This window comes from Mus caroli, chromosome 7 (genome assembly GCF_900094665.2).
Source record: "Mus caroli chromosome 7, CAROLI_EIJ_v1.1, whole genome shotgun sequence".
In the NCBI taxonomy this organism is placed as follows: Eukaryota; Metazoa; Chordata; class Mammalia; order Rodentia; family Muridae; genus Mus; species Mus caroli.
Window position 1 is genome coordinate 29,284,112 of NC_034576.1, and position 22,105 is coordinate 29,306,216.

The 22,105-nt window shown below is 45.8% G+C and overlaps 1 protein-coding gene and 1 long non-coding RNA gene across 3 annotated transcripts in view; both read right to left on the reverse strand.

Annotated features, from left to right (window-relative positions):
* Positions 1-16,347, reverse strand: part of LOC110297307 (zinc finger protein 14) — a 30,968-nt gene extending 14,621 nt beyond the window's left edge. The window contains exons 1-4 of one of the 2 annotated variants that reach the window (XM_029479723.1): positions 16,203-16,347; positions 14,553-14,679; positions 10,012-10,104; positions 3,756-5,110 (exon numbers count right to left, since the gene is read on the reverse strand). In XM_029479723.1, coding sequence (XP_029335583.1) covers positions 3,756-5,110; positions 10,012-10,104; positions 14,553-14,679; positions 16,203-16,211 — 1,584 coding nt within the window. In that variant the 5' untranslated portion in view covers positions 16,212-16,347. Of the gene's footprint in view, positions 1-2,731; positions 5,111-10,011; positions 10,105-14,552; positions 14,680-16,202 lie in introns of those variants that run through there. The other variant, XM_029479721.1, reaches the window with a different exon arrangement.
* A 74-nt stretch (positions 16,348-16,421) lies between these two features.
* Positions 16,422-21,696, reverse strand: LOC115031530. Its single transcript, XR_003837180.1, has 4 exons — positions 21,577-21,696; positions 20,855-20,965; positions 18,568-18,729; positions 16,422-16,608 (listed from the first exon to the last, which is right to left on the reverse strand). It is a non-coding gene; the product is annotated as an uncharacterized LOC115031530 (long non-coding RNA).
* Between the last annotated feature and the right edge of the window lie 409 nt (positions 21,697-22,105).

Below are 22,105 nucleotides of genomic sequence, written 5' to 3' on the forward strand. Positions count from 1 at the left end.
GAAGAAGAAGAAGAAGAAGAAGAAGAAGAAGAAGAAGAAGAAGAAGAAGAAGAAGAAGAAGAAGAAGAAGAAGAAGAAGAAGAAGAAGAAGAAATAAAAGGAGGACATGACTGCCCCCGAGGGATTGAGATCCAAGGGAGAGCACAGGCAGAGGCACCTGACAGTAACCCGGGTGGCCATGACTGCCGGACTAAATGGGGCCAAGTGAGGAGAGGGCGTTGGGAGTAGGACAAGCTAGAAGCCAAGAGGCCAAGTGCAGCGACCAAGAGGTAACAAAAGGACCTTGTGCCCCAAATGACTGGGTTATATAGGAATCACAGAAGCTGGGAGATGGGAAGCCCAGGCCTGGGCTACAGAGTTTGGGATAGTTGGGGGCAAGGTATATCAGCCAGGATGACTCTGTAATAGGTGCTGGGGATGTTGAAAGATCCTGATCGATCCTCTTGTTTCTTTCCAGAGTGTTGTCATTACAGGCATCCATCAACATTCCCAGCGTTGGGACTTTAGTTTTAGGAACATGACAATTCTTGGAACTCTCTCTGTAGAACACGCTAGCTTCAAACTCAGAGATCTACCTGCCTCTGTCTCTCAAGTGCTGGGATTAAAATCGTGAGCCACCATGCTTGGCCTTATGATTTTCTTTTATAAAGGAACATGTTGCTTGGAACAGTAGCTCACACCTGTAATTCCAATACCTGAGAGCTGATGCAAGAAGATTACCGATAATTTGATCCTAGCCTTAGCTACAGTGAGACCCTATCTCAAAAACAGAATGAGATAAAAGAGAAACATAGCCACACATGGAGTAGCAAGTTATCCTGTTTGGTCATAGAGCAGGTATGTAAAGACATTCAACTCACTATTAATCAGGAAAATATTAGAATACATATTAGGTTCAGCATGGTTGTACAAGCCTAAAATCTCAGTTTTTGGGAAGTAGAGGTAGAATTATCAGGCGTTCAAGGCCAGCCTGAGTTATATAAGATCCTGTCTCAAAACAACCACCACACACAGTCCAGAAATGAGGATAGGAGAGATTTTCCTGGTTGAGGATACTGAAAAAGGATATAAACTGATAAAAAAATATATAACCTTGCTTTTTGTTAAACATTTTAGAGAAGTTATACAGAGCAAGAAACATACTGATATTTAATAAGGCATTATTTTTCAGACAGTGAAACCTGCCACCACGCTGGGATTCCCACACTTGAGCTTCGGTTACAGGCTGGCCTGCAAAGCAGAGCCTTCTCTGTAACAGGGAATGAAAAGGGAGTTCTGTGGTGCAGCCTGAGACACACTGATTTAGATAAAGTGAAATGTTTTCTGCTCTTCCTTTAATATAAATCAATGTGATCCGAGGAAACACAGCATCTGTGGTCGTTTGGCACGAGCATCTTGTTTATGTGCCATGAAGTAAGGAGTAAAGCTCTATAAAACACACTTTTAGACATTTGGACAAATAAGCCTTTGTGACAGTGCACAGCTGAAACCCCAGCACTTGGCAATCAGAGGCGAGAGGGTAAGACCTGTTCAAGAACAGCCTCAGCTGCATAGATAAGTTTGAGGTAGGTCTTGGATGGGAGCAGAGGAAAACCAAACTAGGAAAGAAGGTAACACCTTCTGTATTAACTCCCTTCTGCCAATAAAACATATAACTTCATGGGGCCGGAGAGATGGCTCAGCAGTTAAGAGCACTGACTGCACTTGCAGAGGTCCTGAGTTCAAATTCCAGCAACCACATGGTGGCTCACAACCATCTGTAATGAGATGATGCCCTCTTTTGGTGTGTCTGAAGACTGCTACAGCGTATTTACATATAATAATAAATATATCTTTAAAATATATATATATAACTTCAAATTCTATCACTTGATCACTTGCAGCTAGAATTTTCTTTCTTCTTTTTTTCTTTTTGGATGTTTCAAGACAGGGTTTCCCAGTGTAGCCATAGCTGTCCTGGACCTCCCTCTGTAGACCAGGCTGGCCTTGAACTCAGAGATCCACCTGCCTCTGGCTCCTGAGTGCTGGGATATAGACATGTGCCATGATGCCCTGAGCCTTAGAATTTTCTAACAAGGAGTTTGTCATTGATGTTTGGTTGTTATGAAATAAGAGGATAAATATTTCATTCTTCGTTTATTAACAATGTCCTATTATGCTTTGTAGCAGATCAATTCATTTGAGAAAAGGAAGGAAAAAAGGCAGAGAAAAAAGCTCTTAAATGGCTATGGTGGTCAGATAAAATGACAAAGGAGTAGGCACTAGGAGAGCCCATTAGCTAACATAGGATACTTTGGTGCGATAAAAAGTACTATAATAGAGTGATTTAAAAAATAGGAAAAAAACCAAAAGACAAAAAAAGGCCGGGCGTGGTGGCGCACGCCTTTAATCCCAGCACTCGGGAGGCAGAGGCAGGCGGATTTCTGAGTTCGAGGCCAGCCTGGTCTACAGAGTGAGTTCCAGGACAGCCAGGGCTACACAGAGAAACCCTGTCTCAGAAACCAAAACCAAAACAAAACAAAAAAAAAATAGGAATTATTGTTGATGATTAGTTTATTTTTATATTGCCTTTACTAAGTGTTGACTGGGAATGCAGAATATAGACTGTTTTATTATAAGCAAATTGCAAAGAATTTCACACTCTGATTATTTTACTGGGTGGACTAGGGGGATATTCACTGAAAGGCCCTGGGTTCAATCCTCAGTATTGCACCACCACAGCACAATACAAACACACGCACACGCGCACACACACACGCACACACACACATGATGAGGCAAACCTAGAACTCCAGTGTTCTGGAGACTGAGGTAGGAGGACTTGCAGTTCAAGTGTCAGCCTAGTCTGGGTTATATACTGAGACTGCATAGAAGAACAAAATCAAACACTTTAAACAAGATTCAGATAGCTGACATTCAAGGAGAGATAAATGTTGGAAGGCATTTCTAGATTCACCACACCTGGAATCATTCATAGGCATTCTCAAGAATAATAATAGTACGTCACGATCATAGATTTAGTGCCTTTCAATAATGAGCACATGTTATTTATGATTACATGGCCAGATGATTCCTCTGTTCTGTATGGTGTCAGCTGAAGTCACTCAGTGGCATTCGGGTGGTGGCTGTTCTGGAAGATCTAAAACTATTCCAATCCAGTCACGAGTCTCCTATGAGCACAGGCGGAAGTGGGTTTCAGCAAAGGTCTCTGCCTGCGTGTGCAGTCTCAGGGCCTCTCCACGTGGTCTCTTCTGCCAGATTTTCCAATATGACAGCTCAAGACTTGTGAAGATATTCTGAGATGAGGCCCCCCTGACCGTAAAGCCTGGGTCCTGACAGGGATACTGACACGCTTTTACTATGCTCTCCTGGGTAACACGGCAGCTGGCATCCAAGAAAAGGCTGCGGGCTGCAGGACCTGATGGAGTTTAGAAGAATTTGCAGCCATTTCTTACCAGTCTTAGATCACCATTTCACAAAGGAGGAAAACCATCTGAGTGTTTTGATATAGCTGAAGTAAGAAGCAGAAGTGTCATTTTCCCCGCATTTGTTCATATGCAGGGCTGCAGAAAAAGCATACAGAAGCATTATAGTGGAGAACAGACTGGGACGCAGTGGAACACATTACATTAATATATTCCTTTAATGATATAAAACCACTTATGCCAGGTCAGTTACATGTATGGACAAGCAAGATTAGCTGTAACATTCACAGAATGTTCCAGGAGACGGCTAAGACTTAGTCACACTTTGACAGTATGAACCTTCAGATGATGGGTGAGGTGAGAATGTTGTCTAAAGGCCTTCTGACAGTCCTTACACTCGTAGGGTTTCTCACCAGAATGGATTCTCAGATGTTGGATAAGAGAAGAATTAAGTCGAAAGGCCTTCCTACATTCTGTGCACTCAAAGGGCTTTTCGCCAGTATGAATACTGTGGTGTAGAGTAAGTTTCTGACGCAATCTGAAAGACTTGCCGCATTCCTTACAAGAGTAAGGCTTCTCCCCAGCATGGACACTCTGATGCTGTGTGAGCTGAGAGAGGAGTCTGAAGGCTTTCCCACAGTCCTTGCACTCATAGGGTTTAACCCCAACATGGATACTCTGATGCGAAATAAGCTGTGAGTAGCGACTGAACGCCTTCCAGCACTCCTTGCATTCGTAAGGCTTTTCTCCAGTATGGATTCTGTGATGGAGAATAAGATGGTAGCCCCGACTAAAGGTCTTCCCACACTCAGTGCACTCATAGGGCTTCTCCCCGGTGTGAATCCTCTGATGGAGCGTTAGCTGCTGTCGAACTCTAAACGCCTTCCCACAGTCCTTGCACTCATAGGGTTTCTCACCAGTGTGAAGTTTGTGATGTACTCGAAGGCCAGAGCCACACAAAAAGTCTTTTCCACACTCTTTACACTCGTACAGGCTGTCGGCGACATTAAGCTTCTGATGGCGTGTGAGGTGCGCCAACTGCCTGAAGGCCTTCCCACACTCTTGACACACATAGGGCTTCTCCCCAGTATGGATCCTCTGATGGAGAGTGAGTTGTCCCCGTACCCTGAAGGCTTTCCCACATTCCCTACATGTGTAGGGCTTCTCGCCGGTGTGAAGCTTCTGATGTGCTCTGAGCTCTGGGCCGTATATGAAAGCTTGCCCACACTCCTTGCATTCATACAGTTTTCCACCAGAATGCAGTCTCTGGTGCCTGGTAAGGTGGGCGGTCTGCCTGAAGGCCATCCCACACTCCTTACATTCATAGGGCTTCTCGCCTGTGTGAATTCTGTGGTGAAAAGTGAGCTGCTGGCGGACTCTAAAGGCCTTCCCACATTCATTGCACTCGTAGGGTTTCTCCACAAAATGGATCCTCTGACGTGTAGTTAATGCGCTCTTCTCATAAGCGGACACTCTTTCAGCTGTGCGCTTCACTTGACTGAGATATCCCTCCTGAGAGCCCTCTTGTCTTTCCTGTTTTCTTCTCGACTCCCATCCATTTTTTAAAAGGAGGCTCTTTAGGCCACTGTTCCCAATTCTTTCCATTATCTTCCACTGGGATAAATTCATTTCATAAATACCATTTTCTGAGAACACCTGGTTGGTCTCATCCTTAGTTTCTGAATCTGAAAGAAAGCAAGAAAGAAAACACATGCCATTTTTCTTTTTCTAAAGAAGTAAACTTTCTACATTAAAAATAGAAGACACGCCGGGCGTGGTGGCGCACGCCTTTAATCCCAGCACTTGGGAGGCAGAGGCAGGCGGATTTCTGAGTTCGAGGCCAGCCTGGTCTACAAAGTGAGTTCNAAAAAAAAAAAAAAAAAAAAAAAAAATAGAAGACAGCGAAGGTAATGGCCAACCAAACTCAAAATAGTCTCATATAATTTAGGGAGCAAAAGGGAATAGGAAGCAAATGAGAGCTCATATAAGAGAGAACAGTAATTAAGCAAACATTTTAGTTACGGGTTCAGGGACTGAGGCGTGGATCAAAAGTACTGCAGAGCTCCCCCCCCCCAGACTTATTTATTTATTTATTTATTTAATATGAGTGCACTGTAGCTGTCTTCAGACACACCAGAAGAGGGCATCTGATCTCATTACAGATGGTTGTGAGCCATCATGTGGTTGCTGGGAATTGAACTCAGGACCTCTGAAAGAGCAGTCAGTGCTCTTAACCACTGAGCCATCTTTCCAGCCCCACTACAGAGCTTATTACAAACAGCATTTTAAGCTGGGCGTGGTGGCATAGGTCTCTAATCCCAACATTTGGGAGGCAAAAGGAGGTGGATTTATGTGAGTTTGAGGCCAGCCTGGTCTACACAGGGAGTTCTAGGACAGCCAGAGCTACACAGTGAGACCTTGTCTCAAAAACACAAAAACAAACAAACAACAACAATAAAAACCCAAATACTGTTTAAATACCACCCAAGCCACCTGGCTAAGACTGTAATTTTCCTCTCCATTTTTCGTGTTTTGTTTGTATGTGTGACGTGTACTTGTGTGTATTACATACTTTGCACGCGTGTGGGTACACACTCCTGGGGGGCATGTAGAGGCCTGAGGTTGATGTCAGGAGCCACCCTCAATCTATCATCATCTTACTCCTCAAGACTGGCTCTTTCAAACAAAGCCAGACGTCACCAATATGGATAGTCTTGCCCATCAGCTTGCTGTAGGCAATACTGTCTCCGCCTTCCAAAGCTGGAATTACTGGAGGATCGACACAGAGCTTCTGGGGTACCAAATACATTTGTGCAGCAAGCACTTTAATCACTGAGCCATCTCCGCAAACCAGATTCTCATTTGGGGTCTGGGGCTGGTTCGGTGGTTAAGAGCATTCGCTCTCCTGCACTGCAGGCTTATTTACTTATTTCATATGAATGTGTTTTGCCTATGTGTATTTAGGGGCACTGTGAACATGCAGAGGTCAGAGGAGGGTGTTGGATCCCCTGGCAAGGGATTTAGAGATGTTTGTGATCCATCATGTGGGTTTTGGAAACTGAACCTGTGTGCTCTACAACAGCAACAGTCTAACCACGGAGCCCTGTCTCTTAGTTCCTACCCTTATTTGTCTGAACCTGGAACTTACCAGTTCACATAAACTGGCTGGCCAGCAAGCCCCAGGGACCCAGCACTGAGACTCTTGTACCCCAGGTTCCCTTGCTCACACAGCAAGTGCCTCAGCACTGAGCCTCCTCTCCATCCCACGTCTCCATTATTAGAAAGTACAATCTTACAGTTCCACAGTTATCACTGTTTCTCCTTCTCTCTTGCAATTTTATGAAAAGTGCTCAAGGGAGAACACAGGTCTTACCCAGGTAACACTGAGCCATTCGAGCCTCAGCTTCTGCTACCTGAAAGGCTCCTTAAAGTCAGGTGCAATCTTTATTTAGTCCATGCTAAACAGTAAGTTCACAGCATAATAGAGTTAGAGTTTTAGAGTTTGACTCCTTTATTTATCATCGTTCCATACTTGTTCTGCCCCGATCTCCCATGGTTTACTATGGGTGGTTGAATATTCTCCTCATGAGTCCAAGCTTGTGCTATGTGAACACGTGGGACCGAGAGCTCCCTCATGCCTCCTCTCCTTGGCATCTGCCTTCTGCTCATCCCTTCCTCTTTCCTTGTGGTACTTGAGGCTTCTTATATTGTTGTTTCAGCTGGGTCCCCTCCAGTGTCCATTATTTTCCTTAGTCTTTGCGTCACAGTGCAGCCCGGAGGAATGGCTCTCTTTATTACTCCTCTGATCCATAGACGTTGTTCAGTTGTCCCTTCCTCCCCTTGCTCTGCTCTTCTCCACCCCCTTCCTTCGTGGGAGAGACCTTTTCTGAATTTTCTGAGGCTGTAACTAGGTACTGTCACAAAAGCTCTCGCACATATCTGAATGGGAAGGGCTCGCTGACAAGGCTGCAGTACCTGCAGACCAGAGGACAGCAGGCCAAGAGCAGGAGTCAGAGGAAAGTCCTGTGCTCAACGACCCATGTCAGAGAGAATGAGGAGTTCAATCATTACAGTTGTGGGTCTGTGTAAAAAGTTGAAATCATATGAGACTTGACTACTAAAATTAGAAATAATGAAAACAGCAAGCTCAAAAATTAAAATATATAAATTAGATAACCTTTAGGTCAATAGGAAAAAAGATTTAAAATAGTATCCTTGGTTTTTTTAGAAAACAAAAAGATAAAAAGAAACTTACAGTGGTGGGTGAGGGTTCCCAGACCTCAGCACTCCAGAGGCTGAGACAAGAGTATGGCAAACTTAGTTAATTCCAGGCGGGGCACTTCAGCAAGGCCCTGTCTCAAAACACCATGTATAAAGGGCAAAGAACGCAGCCATGTAGCTCTGTAGGTTTGCCTGAGGTAAGGAGTCCTGGGTTCCACACACAGAACAAAAACCAAAACACTGAATGGCAGGAGACTGTCTCAAGACACACAAAACTAAAGGGAACAGCAAAGTGAGCACTGTTAGAACAGAGACAGCTGGCAGCGGATTTTAAAACCTCGCTACAATAGCTGTTCTTCCAGAAAAATACAATTGACCACCAAGGAGGTATGATACCTAACAGAACCATTTTTCCTTGGTTGTTTGGCTTGGCTTTTGAGACAGGGTTTCATGGAGCAGTGGGTAGCGCTGAACTCCTGATCCTCCTGCTTCGACCTGCTAAGTCGGATTACAGGCTTGCACCACCACGCCTGGCTAAAACAGATCAGTTTCCATAGAGCAAATGAAGAACGTGATCAGGTTTGCTCTACTCCAAGAAAAACACTTAAAAAAGCTTTCGAGAGAGTCCATCGAAATGTAGCTGAGAACCAAGAACCTGGTTCCTGACATGACACTGGATAAAGACGGCTGTAAAAGAACACACTGCCCTTGAACATGCTGCCCTGGCATCTGCATTCTTCTAACCTGGAGGCGCTATGATCAACAGACGAAAGGCAGGCCTTCCTGGAGCCTCCCTCGCTCACTAAACAGACACCTCGGAGACGAAGATCACCACGAATCTCTTGAGCAGCGTTGGTTTTCTTAAGACTTATTTACTTTCCTGTCGTGTGCATTGGTGTTTTGACTGCATGTATGTCTGTCTGTGTCGGGGTGTCAGATGCCCTGGGATTGAGTTATAGATACTTGTGAGCTGCCATGTGGTGTTGGAGATTGAACCCTAGTCCTCTGAAGAGCAGTCAGTGCTCTTACCTGCTAAGCTACCTCTTCAGCCCAAGCCTCCTGAGGAGTTTTTCTGATCATGAGTAGACAGCACCAGCACTGAGGTAACCCCACACAGCTCTTCCTAAAACAACCTTTACTTTCCACTCGGTGCCCCAGGGCATACAGCCCCCACCTAACGCCCTTTTCCTTTGTCTTACCAGTCCGTGTGTAAAATGGCATATAGGGCTAGAGATGGCTCAGCAGCGAAGAGCATGCTGTTTTTAGAGAGGACCCGGGTTCCACTCCTAGCACTCACATGATGGCTCACAACCACTTTATATGTCTATTTCCAGAAGATACAATGTCCTCTTCTGGCTGCCTTGGGTACCAGACACACATGTGATACAGACACACATGTGATACACAGACACACATGTGATACAGACACACATGTGATACACAGACACACATGTGATGATACACAGACACACATGTGATACACAGACACACATGCAGGGAAGACAATAATGAGCCTGAGATCTGAAAACACGTTTCCTCCCAAGCAGTCTGAATAAGGGATACTGAGCCCAGTCTAATATTTATTATAGGTTTCTTCAGGAAGTGACTAAAAAATGAATTTTAGAGTGTAGTAGTTGTGGGTGAGGTTTTATTAGTGCCAGACCCTTTGGACTATCTCAGATTTTGTGTTCTCAGAATGGGAATATTATGTTTGCATAGAATATTACCCTTATGGTCTTATTTTACTGAGAAAATAACATAAAAAATAAGGCATCACCTCTCCATTACTCCAACAAACCAATATGCTGCTCTGATGCCAGCCACAGTGATCATGCGTTCACCCTTTGAAACTGTTAAGTACCAGTCATCGCTTCTATACCTTGCCTGTGCCACTGTGTCTATGCAGGCATAGGAAAGCAAGACAGAATGGAGCACTCTCTTCTGACTCCTGCAGGCACCAGGCCTACGTGTGGTGCACATACATACACGCAGGTGAGACACTCATATCCATTTATAAAATAAGTAACTCCTTTAAAAAGTTAAATGTTGTGAGAAAAGGCAAAGACAGAATGCTTCCCTGGCTGTAACTGTAAAAGCCTCCCTGGGCTGATGATTAGCGGGACAGTAGAACCCTTGCCTAGAGCAAGAGACCATGTTCTGTCTCAGCAGCAGGAGCGGGGCAAAAGTTCACAAACCTGGCAAAGCTGCCTGAGGTCCCAGCACTCTGCTCGCCCCTGCTGGCTCGTCCCCACCGCTCTCTTACCACCTGCCATTCCGCTTTCCCGTTATGTGGAGCAACTGTGCTGACAGTGCCTATCAGAAGGGTTGCCTCAATGCTTGCCCAAGCCTGACAAACAGTTCTTACCTGGACATGGTTTTCTTTGCCTCACAACCTTCCAGGGCTCTTTCCCTTGCTCCAGTAAGGAAATCACATCTGGCTTAGCAATGAAGCATCCTGCTTAGAAGGAAAGAAACGTGAGGTAATGAGAAAATTCAAATTCCAATTGTCTTTGGCTCATTTTAGTGAAATGTGTTACAAAGTATAGGTCAGCATGAAAATCGATCAAGTCCTTAAAGAAGGTAGACAGTTTAGGGACATTCCCATTACGGTTACCAAAGAACTCTAATGTGGCAGTGGGCAAGCTACTCCTATGCTTCAGCTTCTCTACATGTAAAATAGCAATGGTAAGCGTGCCTACGATTGCGATCGGTCGGGGCTGGAGAGATGGCTCTGCGGTTAAGAGCACATGCTCTGGCGGAGGACTAAGTTCAGTTCCCAGATCCCACAACTCTTATCAGCCTGTACCTCTAACTCCAGGGGAATCGGCCACCCTCTTCTGGCTTCCTCAGGTACTGCAGTCACACGCACACACCAAAACACACAGACATGTATTGAAAAAAAAAAAATCATTAAAAATTTGTTTATTATAGCTGGCTAGGGTGGATCATGCCTGCAATTCCAGCACTTGGAGGTCTAAGGAAGGAAGATGCTAAAGTTGAATTTGAGGTCAGCTGGAGATACAGGATGCCGTTTCAATAATAATAATAATAATAAAATGTCTATTTCATGGGATCATTGTAATTATATGAAAATATATTTATACCTAAGCACTACCTAAGTGAACTATGAATATTCCATTAGATATTAATATTATTACTTGCTGAGAGGAAAACAACTAATTTCTTAAGAGACATTTACTGATTTTTTCGCTTTGTGTGAGTGTTTGTGTATCTATTCTATTGTGTCTGGCATGGTACATGCGCTGGTTGGTGTGGGTGTGTGCATGTTTGTGCATATATGCAGGTGGAGACCAGAGATTGACACCAGTTGCCTTTCTTTAACTGCTCTCTTTCACTTTCATTACTTATATGTGTTTGTATATGTGCGTGTGCGTGTGCACATGTGTGTGTGCTCAGAGGGTAACTTTCAGGAGCTCGGTCTCTCCTTTCGCCTGGACAAGGCAGGGTCTCTCTTGTTTCTGCTGTGCTGTGATCCAGGCTGGTTCATAAGCCACTGGGTGATTCTCCTGTCCCCGCCTCCCATCTCACCATGAGAGGGACATAGATTCATGCCACTGCATCCGGTTTTGCTATATAATGTCCAGGAACTGAATTCGGGTTGCTGGGCTTATGTTTCTACTACTTCCAACCACTGAGCTATTTCTTTGGCCTTCCAACTTATTTTCTGAAATAAGGACCTTCATTAAACTTAAAGGTCACTGGTGTGGCTAGGCTGACTGGCCAATAAGCATTGTGTCCTGACCCAAGACCTGGGTTACAGAAGTGTGAGACCAGCAATGTCTTTGCCCATGGGTCCTCAGCATCCCAAAACAGGCACTCATGCTTGATGGCAAACACTGGTCTGACTGAACCATGATCCCAGCCTCACTTCTATTTCTTATATATATAAATATATATATATGTGTGTATGTATATACACATACCAAATATACATACCATATATATACATATCAAATATATATATGTATATATGTGTGTGTATGTATGTGTGTGTGTGTGTGTGTGTGTATATATATATATATATATATATATATTTGGTTTTTCGAGACAGCGTTTCTCTGTATAGCCCTGGCTGTCCTGGAACTCACTTTGTAGACCAGGCTGGCCTCAAACTCAGAAATCCGCCTGCCTCTGCCTCCCGAGTGCTGGGATTAAAGGCGTGCACCACCACTGCCCGGCTATCTCTTCTATTTTCAAACTTCAGCCATAAAGGTTTGTAAAACTGATGGTTCATTAACAAAGGTAAGGGACAGAGTTACCCTGTAAATAAATCCTGGTGACTTCACTTGACACTATATAAACTATATACATCCTTCTGATAGAGACGAACTAAGCAACTGTTTTCCTTATAGGTATACCAACAATGAAACATCTAAAGCAATTTGGAGTTCAAAAACCAAGTGATGGCTAGTGGGGTAGATCAGCAGGTAAAGACACTTTTCAATCAAGCCTGACGTTCTGAGATCAGTCTCCAGGGCCCACATGGTGGGGGAGAACCCTCTGATTCCCACATGTCACTGCATAGACATGGCTCCCTCCCCATGTACCTTATAAATAAAGATTTCAAAAGTAAAATCTGAGCCAGGCCATGATGGTGCACACAGGACATAGAGCTAAGTAGATCTATGTGAGTTCAAGACTAGCCTGGTCTACAGAGCTAGTTCCAGGACAGCCAAGGCTACACAGAGAAACCCTGTCTCAAAAAACAAACAAAAGACAAAACAAAGCAAAACAAAAAGTGAAATTTGTTTTCTTTGATATGATAAGGCTATTATTCACCCACATTTAAAATCTAGCTCCCAGCTGGCCCTGCGGCTGGCTCATCTGCTGTGAGGTGGCGTGGATGCAGGGGTGATGTTCCCTCCACTAACCCTCCACCCCTCACAACCTGGGGCAGTTAGGAGAATGGGCCCTGCCTGGGCAACACAGTGGAGCTGGCCCTGATGGCACAGGCGTGGTGAGTCAGCCCCAAGGGTGTGAGGGTGGAGAGCTGGCCCAGCCCCTGGACAGCAGCAGTACTTGGGAGAGTAGGTCCCACTCCTTGACTGGGCAGCACAGTGGAGCTGACTCTGGAGCAGTGGATGAAGGTGAGCTGGCTCTTAGGGAGAGCTGACCCTGCCTCCTGCTGACAGCAGCATGGGGTGGCCTAGCTGGAGAGCTCCCCCTGGTGTTGTGGATAGGGAAGAACAGTGGGCTGACCAGCCCAGCTACTACCCAGGCTCAAATCCAGGGCTCTGAATTGGCCTACTCCAAAATGTAGATCATCTGTGAATGGTGGGACCCATGAAAGGGCCAATCCTGCTAATCCAAAGAAAGATACAGGATCTCCATGACCCAGGGCAGCAACAGGATAACTGACAGAGTCCCTCTCAGTGAGGATCCGATACTGATGGTGTAACTGTGCGAGAGATCTCAAACCAGACCAATGACTCATTGCAATGACAAGTGAGATGTGTGGACCGAGGGATAGACTGTGGGACGCACTGTGACGTTCCACGATGGGATGTTTTCTATACTTTGGTTTAGTGTGCGTAGTGGTTTGTGTTCTCATGCTAACTATGTTACCCAAAAACCTGCTTGCCGGGTCCGGCCGGCACTTAGGACTAAAGGAAGCCTGTACCCAGTTGGTTTTTGACTTGTCAATAAAGTTACCAGGGGCCAAGGGCTGGGCAGGGAGACAGAGGCAGGACTTTTAGGATTCCTGGGAAGCGACTGAGGAAAGAGGAAGAGAGGAGCCCACCATGACGAGGGCGTAAGAGACGGGCTATGCCAGAAGGTGCAGGAGGGAGGCACAGCCAACACGTAGGTGCAGGAGGAAAGCAGCCCCAGGAGGGATGCCCAGCAGGGTCCAGGGCAGCAAAGATGAAATATAGATTTAGGAATATCAGAGGCGGGGGCTGGAGAGATGGCTCAGTGGGTAAGAGCACTGACTGCTCTTCTGAAGGTCCTGAGTTCAAATCCCAGCAACCACGTGGTGAGATCTGACACCCTCTTCCGGTGTGTCTAAAGACAGCTACAGTGTACTTACATATAATAATAAATAAATCTAAAAAAAATAAAAAGGAATATTGGAGAGGAGTGTGTGTTAGTCACATGGAGCTAGGGAGTCCAGCCATTGAGCAGTTTAAGGTATTTGAAATATAAGGCTGTGTATATGTGTCTTTAATTCATGAATCCAAAACTTCTGGGTGGATGTAAAGGAGGCGTGTGCACCCACTGGGGAGTTTAGAGCAGATTAACAACTTACTGCTTCGTGTGTGTGTGTGTGTGTGTGTGTGTGTGTGTGTGTGTGTGTGTTTTATTTTGGGAGAGAGGTTGTAAGGGTAAAGGGTGGATATGAAGTATGAAGGGGCAGGGAGTTGAACGGGACTAGGGAACATAATCTCAAACTCACAAAGAATCAATAAAAAGATGAAATGGGGGGGCTGGAGAGATGGCTCAGTGGTTAAGAGCACTGACTGCTCTTCCAAAGGTCCTGAGTTCAAATCCCAGCAACCACAACCATCTGTAATGAGATCTGATGCCCTCTTCTGGGGTATCTGAAGACAGCTACAGTGTACTTACATATAATAAATAAATCTTTAAAAAAAAAAGATGAGATGGCATGGGGTAAAGGTGCTTGCTCCCAATCTGAGCTCATTCCAGAATGCATACAGTGTAAGAAGAGAACCAGTTTTCAAATGTCCTCTGACCAACACCTGCTTGCTACAATACATGCATGCCCTCCCCCAAACACTCACAGTAGACAGACAGATACATGGAGAGATAAACGATAAAGAGAGATAGACACATGCAAAATCGAATAGTTTCTTGAAAGCTGTTCTGGACTTTCCAGAGGGCATGGGTGTTGCAGAGGATACAAAGTTGCTAGAGACACAGGCTTACCTAGTGAGGCCACATTGTGGTAGTTCTCCATCATCACATCCTTGTACAAATTCCTCTGTTCTAAGTCCAGGGACTCCCACTCCTCCTGCGAGAAGGCTATGGACACATCACTGAACACCACTGACACCTGGATGACAAACCATTGTTACAGCTAAAGCAGAAAAGAGAATTTAAAGCTTTTTTAAAGCATCATTTATAGAGGAAATATGAAAGAGGCACTGTGGGAAGTGGGCCATTTGTTTTGAGACCAAGTGTCCCATGGAACTCATTCATCACTATGTTGCCCAGTCTGGCCTCACAGGCTCCAGCTGCTTCTACCTCCAAAATGTTGGATTTAAAAGCATGCACTACCATGGCTCACAAGTGGGCCAGTGCAGTCAGCAAAACTGCCTGAGCTGAAGATTACACAATAGAAAAATGGGGGTCCTGAAGCAACGTTCTAATATGCTCAAGAGGATCCTGTTGCTACTTTTCTCCTCCTCTTCTCCTCTAACTTCCATCCTCTCTCCTATATTTTTCAGACAGGAATCATGGCTGAGAGCCATCACATTCAGCTGCTATATACTTTGCATATGTCAGTATGTCTGGAAAAGAAAAAATTGATGCAGCTGAACCTGCCTCTGGTTCCAGCGCATGAGAGGCACAATGACTGTGTGCTGCTTGGTCTCTGTCAATCTGACAGAAGCTAGAGTCACCTGGGAATGGAGAGCCTCAATTAAGAAACTGTCTCTAGGGAGGGAGAGGTGACTCAGTAGTTAAGAGCACCGACTGCTCTTCCAGGGGTCCTGAGTTCAAATTCCAGCAACCACATGGTGGCTCACAACCATCTGTAATGGGATCTGATGCCCTCTTCTGGTGTGTCTGAAGACAGCTACAGTGTACTCACATACATACATGTAATAAATAAAATCTTTAAAAAGAAAAAAGAAATAAAAGAAACTGCCTCTATCACACTAGTCAGAGATGTCTACAGGACATTTTCTTTCTTTCTTTCTTTTTTTCTTTCTTTCTTTTAAAGATTTATTTATTATTATATGTAAGTACACAGCCCTACAGGACATTTTCTTGATTGATGTGGGAGCACTCAAGCCACGAGGAGCAAACCAGTAAGCAGCTCTCCTCTATGGTCGGTACCGCCATCCTTGCCTCCATGTTCCTGCTTTCAGTTCCCATCTTGCCTTCCCTTCATAATGGACTGCAAGCTGTAAAATGAAATAAATAAGCCCTTCCTTCCCTCTATTGCTCTTTGGTCATGGTGTTTATCACAGCAACAGAGAGCTGCTAGGACAGATGTGATGAACACTGCAGGCGAGGGTCAAGAGTGAGAGACTAGGGAAGGATACAGAGCGAATACCTGTGTATTGTATGGATGCATCACTTGTCAATTAAAAAGCCTATGGCCTATGGCTTAGGCAGGAAATAGAGATGGGACATCCAGGAAGAGAAAGGATTCTGGGATAGAGCCAGGTGCAGGGAGATCTGCCTAGGAAGATGTGAGGAGACGGGCACATGGTACCTGAGCACAGGTAACCAGCCACATGGCAGGATGGAGGTTAAAGGAAATGAGCTATCTTTATTTTTGATCTAGTCAGAGAAGAGCCCAGCTATATGGCAGTGTTTCCAGAAAAATAATATGAACAGTTAACTCACACGGGCCATGGTTTAGAAACTCAACAACTGCTCAGTCTTCCTTGGAGTTTATTTCTCGGAAGAAGCAGAGTCCACGGAGGCCACGGAGGCCACGGAGGCCACGGAGGCCACGGAGGCCACGGAGGCCACGGAGGCCACGGAGGCCACGGAGGCCACGGAGGCCAGGGCTGGGGGAGGAAAACGAGTCCGTGAGATTTTGCCTCACAAGTCCCCAGTGACATCTCCATCTACAGCCACGTCATCCTGCCCAGTCTCCTTCAGTTTCAAAAGCATGGCTGGATTCACCAGACTTACTGAGAGAAAGTCCCAAGAACCAGGACTGGCAGCCACGACCCCTGGAAATCTGTTTCTCAGCGTCTCCACGGCCAAGCGGACTTCTAAACTGCCCTGATCCTCCTGCCTCCACCTGCAGATATTACAGGCATGCACACCTGTTCCTAATTTTTTTTTTAATTTTTTTTTTTTTGAGACAGAGAGAGACAGAGGGACAGAGAGAGGCTCTGTCCCTACACTTCTACAGGTACAATGGGAGCAGAGGACGGAGATCTGAGCTGCCACGGGCCTGGGGACACCACCGACGAAGCCACACCTCTCGCCTGGAACCCAGGCTGGGACTCGGGTCCCAGATTCGCCCTCATTCTGCAGAGAAGGGAGGGAGACAGGGGGACAGAGAGACAGACAGAGACCGAGCTGCGTGGGCCACGGCCGAGGCCAGGCAGGCCGGGTCAGGAGGAAAGAAGGAAGCTTCTCGCCAGGGCCAGCAAGACACATGGAAGCCGGGATGGTGCCTCGCAGTCGGACGCAGACACTGGCTTGCCTAATTTTGATCAATGTTTTATATCTTATATTGTATGGTCAGGGTTGCTATTTAGTATATTTATGCCGCTGATCAGAAAACCCACAATAAAAGAAATTAAATCAAAGTGTCGACACTGGGAGTTAGGAAGTAGCATAGCTATATGTGGAACCCTTAATCTCCGGACAAAGCCAGCTCTCAGTGAGGCCTAGCCCCAGCCTGCGAACCCCAGAGTCCCTGCTCCAATTACAGAGCCTTCACCTTCATGAGTCACTGGAAAACAGAAAAGATATCAAACTACCAGGATATAAAATCTCACTTCGAGAGGATCAATGCTCACATTATCAAGAATATGAGGAAATGGACATTCTAGCCCCCAGGCTATGGATCCAAGTTAAAAGTACCCACAAGTAGCATTTAATCCAGGCAAACTGTATGACTCAGAAATTCTACTCTGGGGACTAAGGAAAATAATTATATATATGCTCATTTTGATGGATGGTCTATGGTTGGCCTGGGGAGTGGGACTATTTGGAGGCGTGGCCTTGTTGGAGTAGGGGTGTCACTGTGGGCATGGACTTTAAGATCCTTTTCCTAGCTGCCTGGAAGCCGGTCTTCTAGCAGCCTCCAGATGGACTTCAACATCTTCCAGAATGGCTCCTCCTGCACCGTGCCTGCCTGGATGCTGCCATGTCCCTGCCTTGATGATAATGGACTGAATCTCTGAACCTGTAAGCCAGCCCCAATTAAATGCTGTCCTTCTAAGAGTAGCTTTGGGGGCCTGGAGAGATGGCTCAGCAGTTAGGAGCATTGACGGCTCTTCCAAAGGTCCTGAGTTCAAACCCCAGCAACCACATGGTGGCTCACAACCACCTGTAATGAGATCTGATGCCCTCTTCTGGTGTGTCTGAAGACAGCTACAGTGTACTTACATAGAATAAATAAATATTTGGGCCAGAGTGAGAAGAAAGAAATAAGAGTTGCCTTGGTCATGGTGTCTGTTCTAGCAGTAAAACCCTAACTATGACACTCATCAAAGATGTACATCAAAGTATGCCGACAGGGCTGGTGGGGTGGCTCAGCTAGTGAAGATACTTCCTAGCAAGACTGATGACCTGGGTTCATCCCTAGAGCCCACATGGAAGAAGAGAATGATTCCCACAAATTGTACATGCAATCTGTGGGATGGACACATTCACAAACACACACATATAAATAAATACATACATACACACACACACACACGAGCAAGCAGGCAAGGGGGTGCATTGAAAGACATTGTCCATAACAGAAAAAAAAAACTTGTAAAAAAACAAATATCCTTCAATAGGAAAGAGACTAAGTAATATAGCATCAACAGGGATCTGATTACAGATGGTGTGAGCCACCGTTGCTGGGAATTGAACTCAGGACCTCTGGAAGAGCAGTCAGTGCTCTTAACCACTGAGCCATCTCTCCAGCTCGTGACACATATCTTTAAGTGTCAAGATAGAACTGTGGTGTGCTTGCTTCATACTGCTAAGTTACAAATTCAGGAAACTAAACGTTGGACTGTCACTCGGTACTTACCTGTATGTATGCGTGTATATGAATGTGGTGTGTGGCTACACAGATGCCACGGCACACATGTGGAAGTAAGAGGAAAACCCGCAGGAGTCACTGGATCACTCAAGCTCTCAGGCTGGACAGCAAGCTCCTCCACCCACTCAGCCATTTACCTGGCCATCATTCCTTAACAAAAACAAGCAAACCAAAAATAAAACACGGGAATGAGGACTAAAGAAGTGGCTCAACAGTTAAGAGTATATATTGCAGCCAGGAGGTGGTGGCACACACCTCTAACCCAGCACTCAGAAGGCTGAGGCAGATGGATCTCTGAGACAGAATTATAGCGCAGGACAGTCTGGTCTACAAAGTGAATTCCAGGACAGCCAGGGCTACACAGACAAACTGTATCAAAAAAAATAAAATAAAATAAAACAAGGGGGCTGGAGAGATGGCTCAGCTGTTAAGAGCACTTACTGCTCTTCCAGAGGTCCTGGGTTCAATCCCCAGTAAGTACATGAGGGCTCACAAGCATCTGTAACAGGATCTGATACCCTTTTCTGGTGTGTCTGAACACAGCAACTGTTCTTACATACATAAAATAAATAAATCTTTAAAAAAAATAGCAAGCCGGGCGTGGTGGCACATGCCTTTAATCCCAGCACTCGGGAGGCAGAAGCAGGTGGATTTCTTAGTTCCAGGCCAGCCTGGTCTACAATGTGAGTTCCAGGACAGCCAGGGCTACACAGAGAAACCCTGTCTCAAAAACCAACCAACCAAACAAACAAACAAACAAAAACGAGTGTATAGAGGATCCCAGTTCAATTCCCAGCACCTATCTGAGAGTGACTCATAACCACCCTTAACTTCAGTCCCAGGAGGATCCCATCCCTTGCCTCTGGTCACCAGAACTTACATGTACATACATGTAACTAAATAAATGATAAAATATGTACAGAGAATCTTTCATAAAAATAGGAGGGGAGGGGGTGGCTCACGATCTGCAAAGCAATCTCATGCCCTCTTCTGGCACATATGTGTATAGGCAGACAGAGCATTCACATACATTAAATAAATATTTTTTTAAAGATTTATTTATTATGTATACAGCGTTCCTCCTGAATGTATGCCTGCAGGCTAGAAGAGTGCACCACATCTCACTGTATGTATAGGAGTACACTGTAGAGGTCTTCAGACACACCAGAAGAGGATGTGGGATCCCATTAAAGATGGTTGTGAGCCACCATGTGGGTGCTAGGAATTGAACTCAGGATCTCTGGGAGAGCAGCCAGTGCTCTTAACCACTGAACCATCTCTCCAGCCCAGTAAATAAATCTGAAAGGAAAGGAAAGGAAAGGAAAGGAAAGGAAAGGAAAGGAAAGGAAAGGAAAGGAAAGGAAAGGAAAGGAAAAGATAGGATGTGGGACACTAGGAGGAAGAGAGGATTCTGGGAAATAGTGAGAGAATAAAAGGTGACACAGAGAGGCTCTGGGAGAGACACTAAGGAAGAAGCAGGTCGAGACTGAGGGAAGGTAAACTAACCAATTAGTAGACACAGAATAGTTTGAATGGGTTAACTAAACTACAAGCTAGTCAGGAAATGAAGCAAGGCATTTAATAATGCGTAATTGGTCCCAGAGTTGTCATTTTGGGAGCAGAGGCTGGAAGGATAAACGGATTTTTTTTTTTTTAAAAAAGACTTATTTATGTATGTGAGTACACTGTAGCTGTCTTCAGACACACCAGAAGAAGGCATTAGATCCCATTACAGATGGTTGTGAGCCACCATGTGGTAGCTGGGAATTGAACTCAGGACCTCTGGAAGAGCAGTCAGTGTTCTTAACCGCTGAGCCATCTTTTCCAGACCTTTTTTTTTTTTTTTTTTACAAAAATAAATCTTAAAAATAAATGTACATCACAATTAAGTAGATATCCATATACACCACTGCCTTGGTGGAGGAATCACCCCTAATCACCACACTAACAAACGGCTAATGTTTACTAAGCATTTGGTATTTATGAAGTATCAGCAACTGTTCTAAGAGCGCTACAGCGTAGTATTAAAAATAAAACCCAGCTATAAAAATAAAGCCCGATCTCCTTGGAGGGAGGGTCGTCCCCGCCCCCACCCCCCCAAAAAAAAACCCACTGAAAAGCGGATACGTGTGTACGTACAGACACTGGGTGGTGTGAGGAGTCAGGCTCTGTTTCTAAGAACCAGACATTTAAAAACAACAAATGTTTTGATCCACTAAAAAATTAAAGTGCCTTTCACAGATCAATGAGGTAAGATTGATCCCCCTGACCTTACCTTTTAAACAGACAACAGCAATTTATCCCTCCCCTTCCTGTGAGCGCTTAAAGGCAGGCTGGAGTAGGAGCGAATGTTAACATCCAAACTTTTCTCGGAGCCTTGTCCAGCCTAGTTAAATCAAAGCACAAGACACAACCAATCGGTCACCACCATCCATCACTCACACCCGGGAGCGAGTTCAGCTGTCCTGAAAGCTGAGAAAGGCCAGGGCGGCAGATGGCCAGGAAGTTTACAATAGCGTCCTAGGTGGATCGCACACAGCCTGTCCAGCGAGTGACTGTCTGAGCACGGGCGGCGTGTTGGGGGTAACCCCAGGGAACCAGCCAAGGTGTGTGTGTTGGGGATCGGGGACCATCGTTCAGATCTCTCAAGACCCGGAGCTCTTTGCTTTGTTTACTGGGAGTCTTGTGTGTTGCTCAGGTGAATGGCTGGGGACCATTCCCCTTTGGGACTGATGTGGCTACACCGCAGCCGAGCCTGGGGTCAGAATCACACACACCACGACCTCCGCAACCTCGCTCACACAGCCGCTCTGCACTCCATTCACTCGCACAAATGACATCACGCCGTGGCTTCCCGGCCGCACTCAGTCGCGGTGCCAGCCACCCCGACGCCCTGCCACGCCCAGCAGGCACAGCTGGCCACTGTGGTCCCCACGCAGCAACCCGAGGCGCGGCCCCAGTCTGAGGAGCGCGGGGCCTCTCTGTCCCCATCCTTACCCCCTGCTCCCTGCAGCACCTTCACTAAGTTCACGGAACTGAGACCCAGGCTCGGCTCAGTTGCCCCGCCCCACGCGCTGAGGTGACAGTGGCTGCATCTCCAGACCCCTGAGAGCCCACAGGGCGTTGCGCGGGGACTGCTGGGAGGGACAGCCGCACGCACCGCGTGCGCATGCGCCCCACTCACTGCACGCTCCGTTTGGGACTGGGACAGGGAGAGGAGCAGAACCTCAGCTCTGCTTAAGTATTTGAGGAAAGTCGGGTTTTCGTTTGGAGATTTGTGTATTTGATATAGTCATGTTTGTTGTGGAGGTGACTGCAAATGACTACGTCTTAGAATAAGATTTTAAGGGACATTCCTATCATGTGGTTTGCTTTTGCCCAGGTTCTTAAGAATTTTTTTCTTTCTTACTCAGGGCTTTTTTTTGGAAAGACGGCTCAGTGGTTAAGATCACTGACTGCTCTTTCAGAGATCCCAAGTTCAATTCCCAAGAACCACATGGTGGCTCACAACCATCTGTAATGGGAT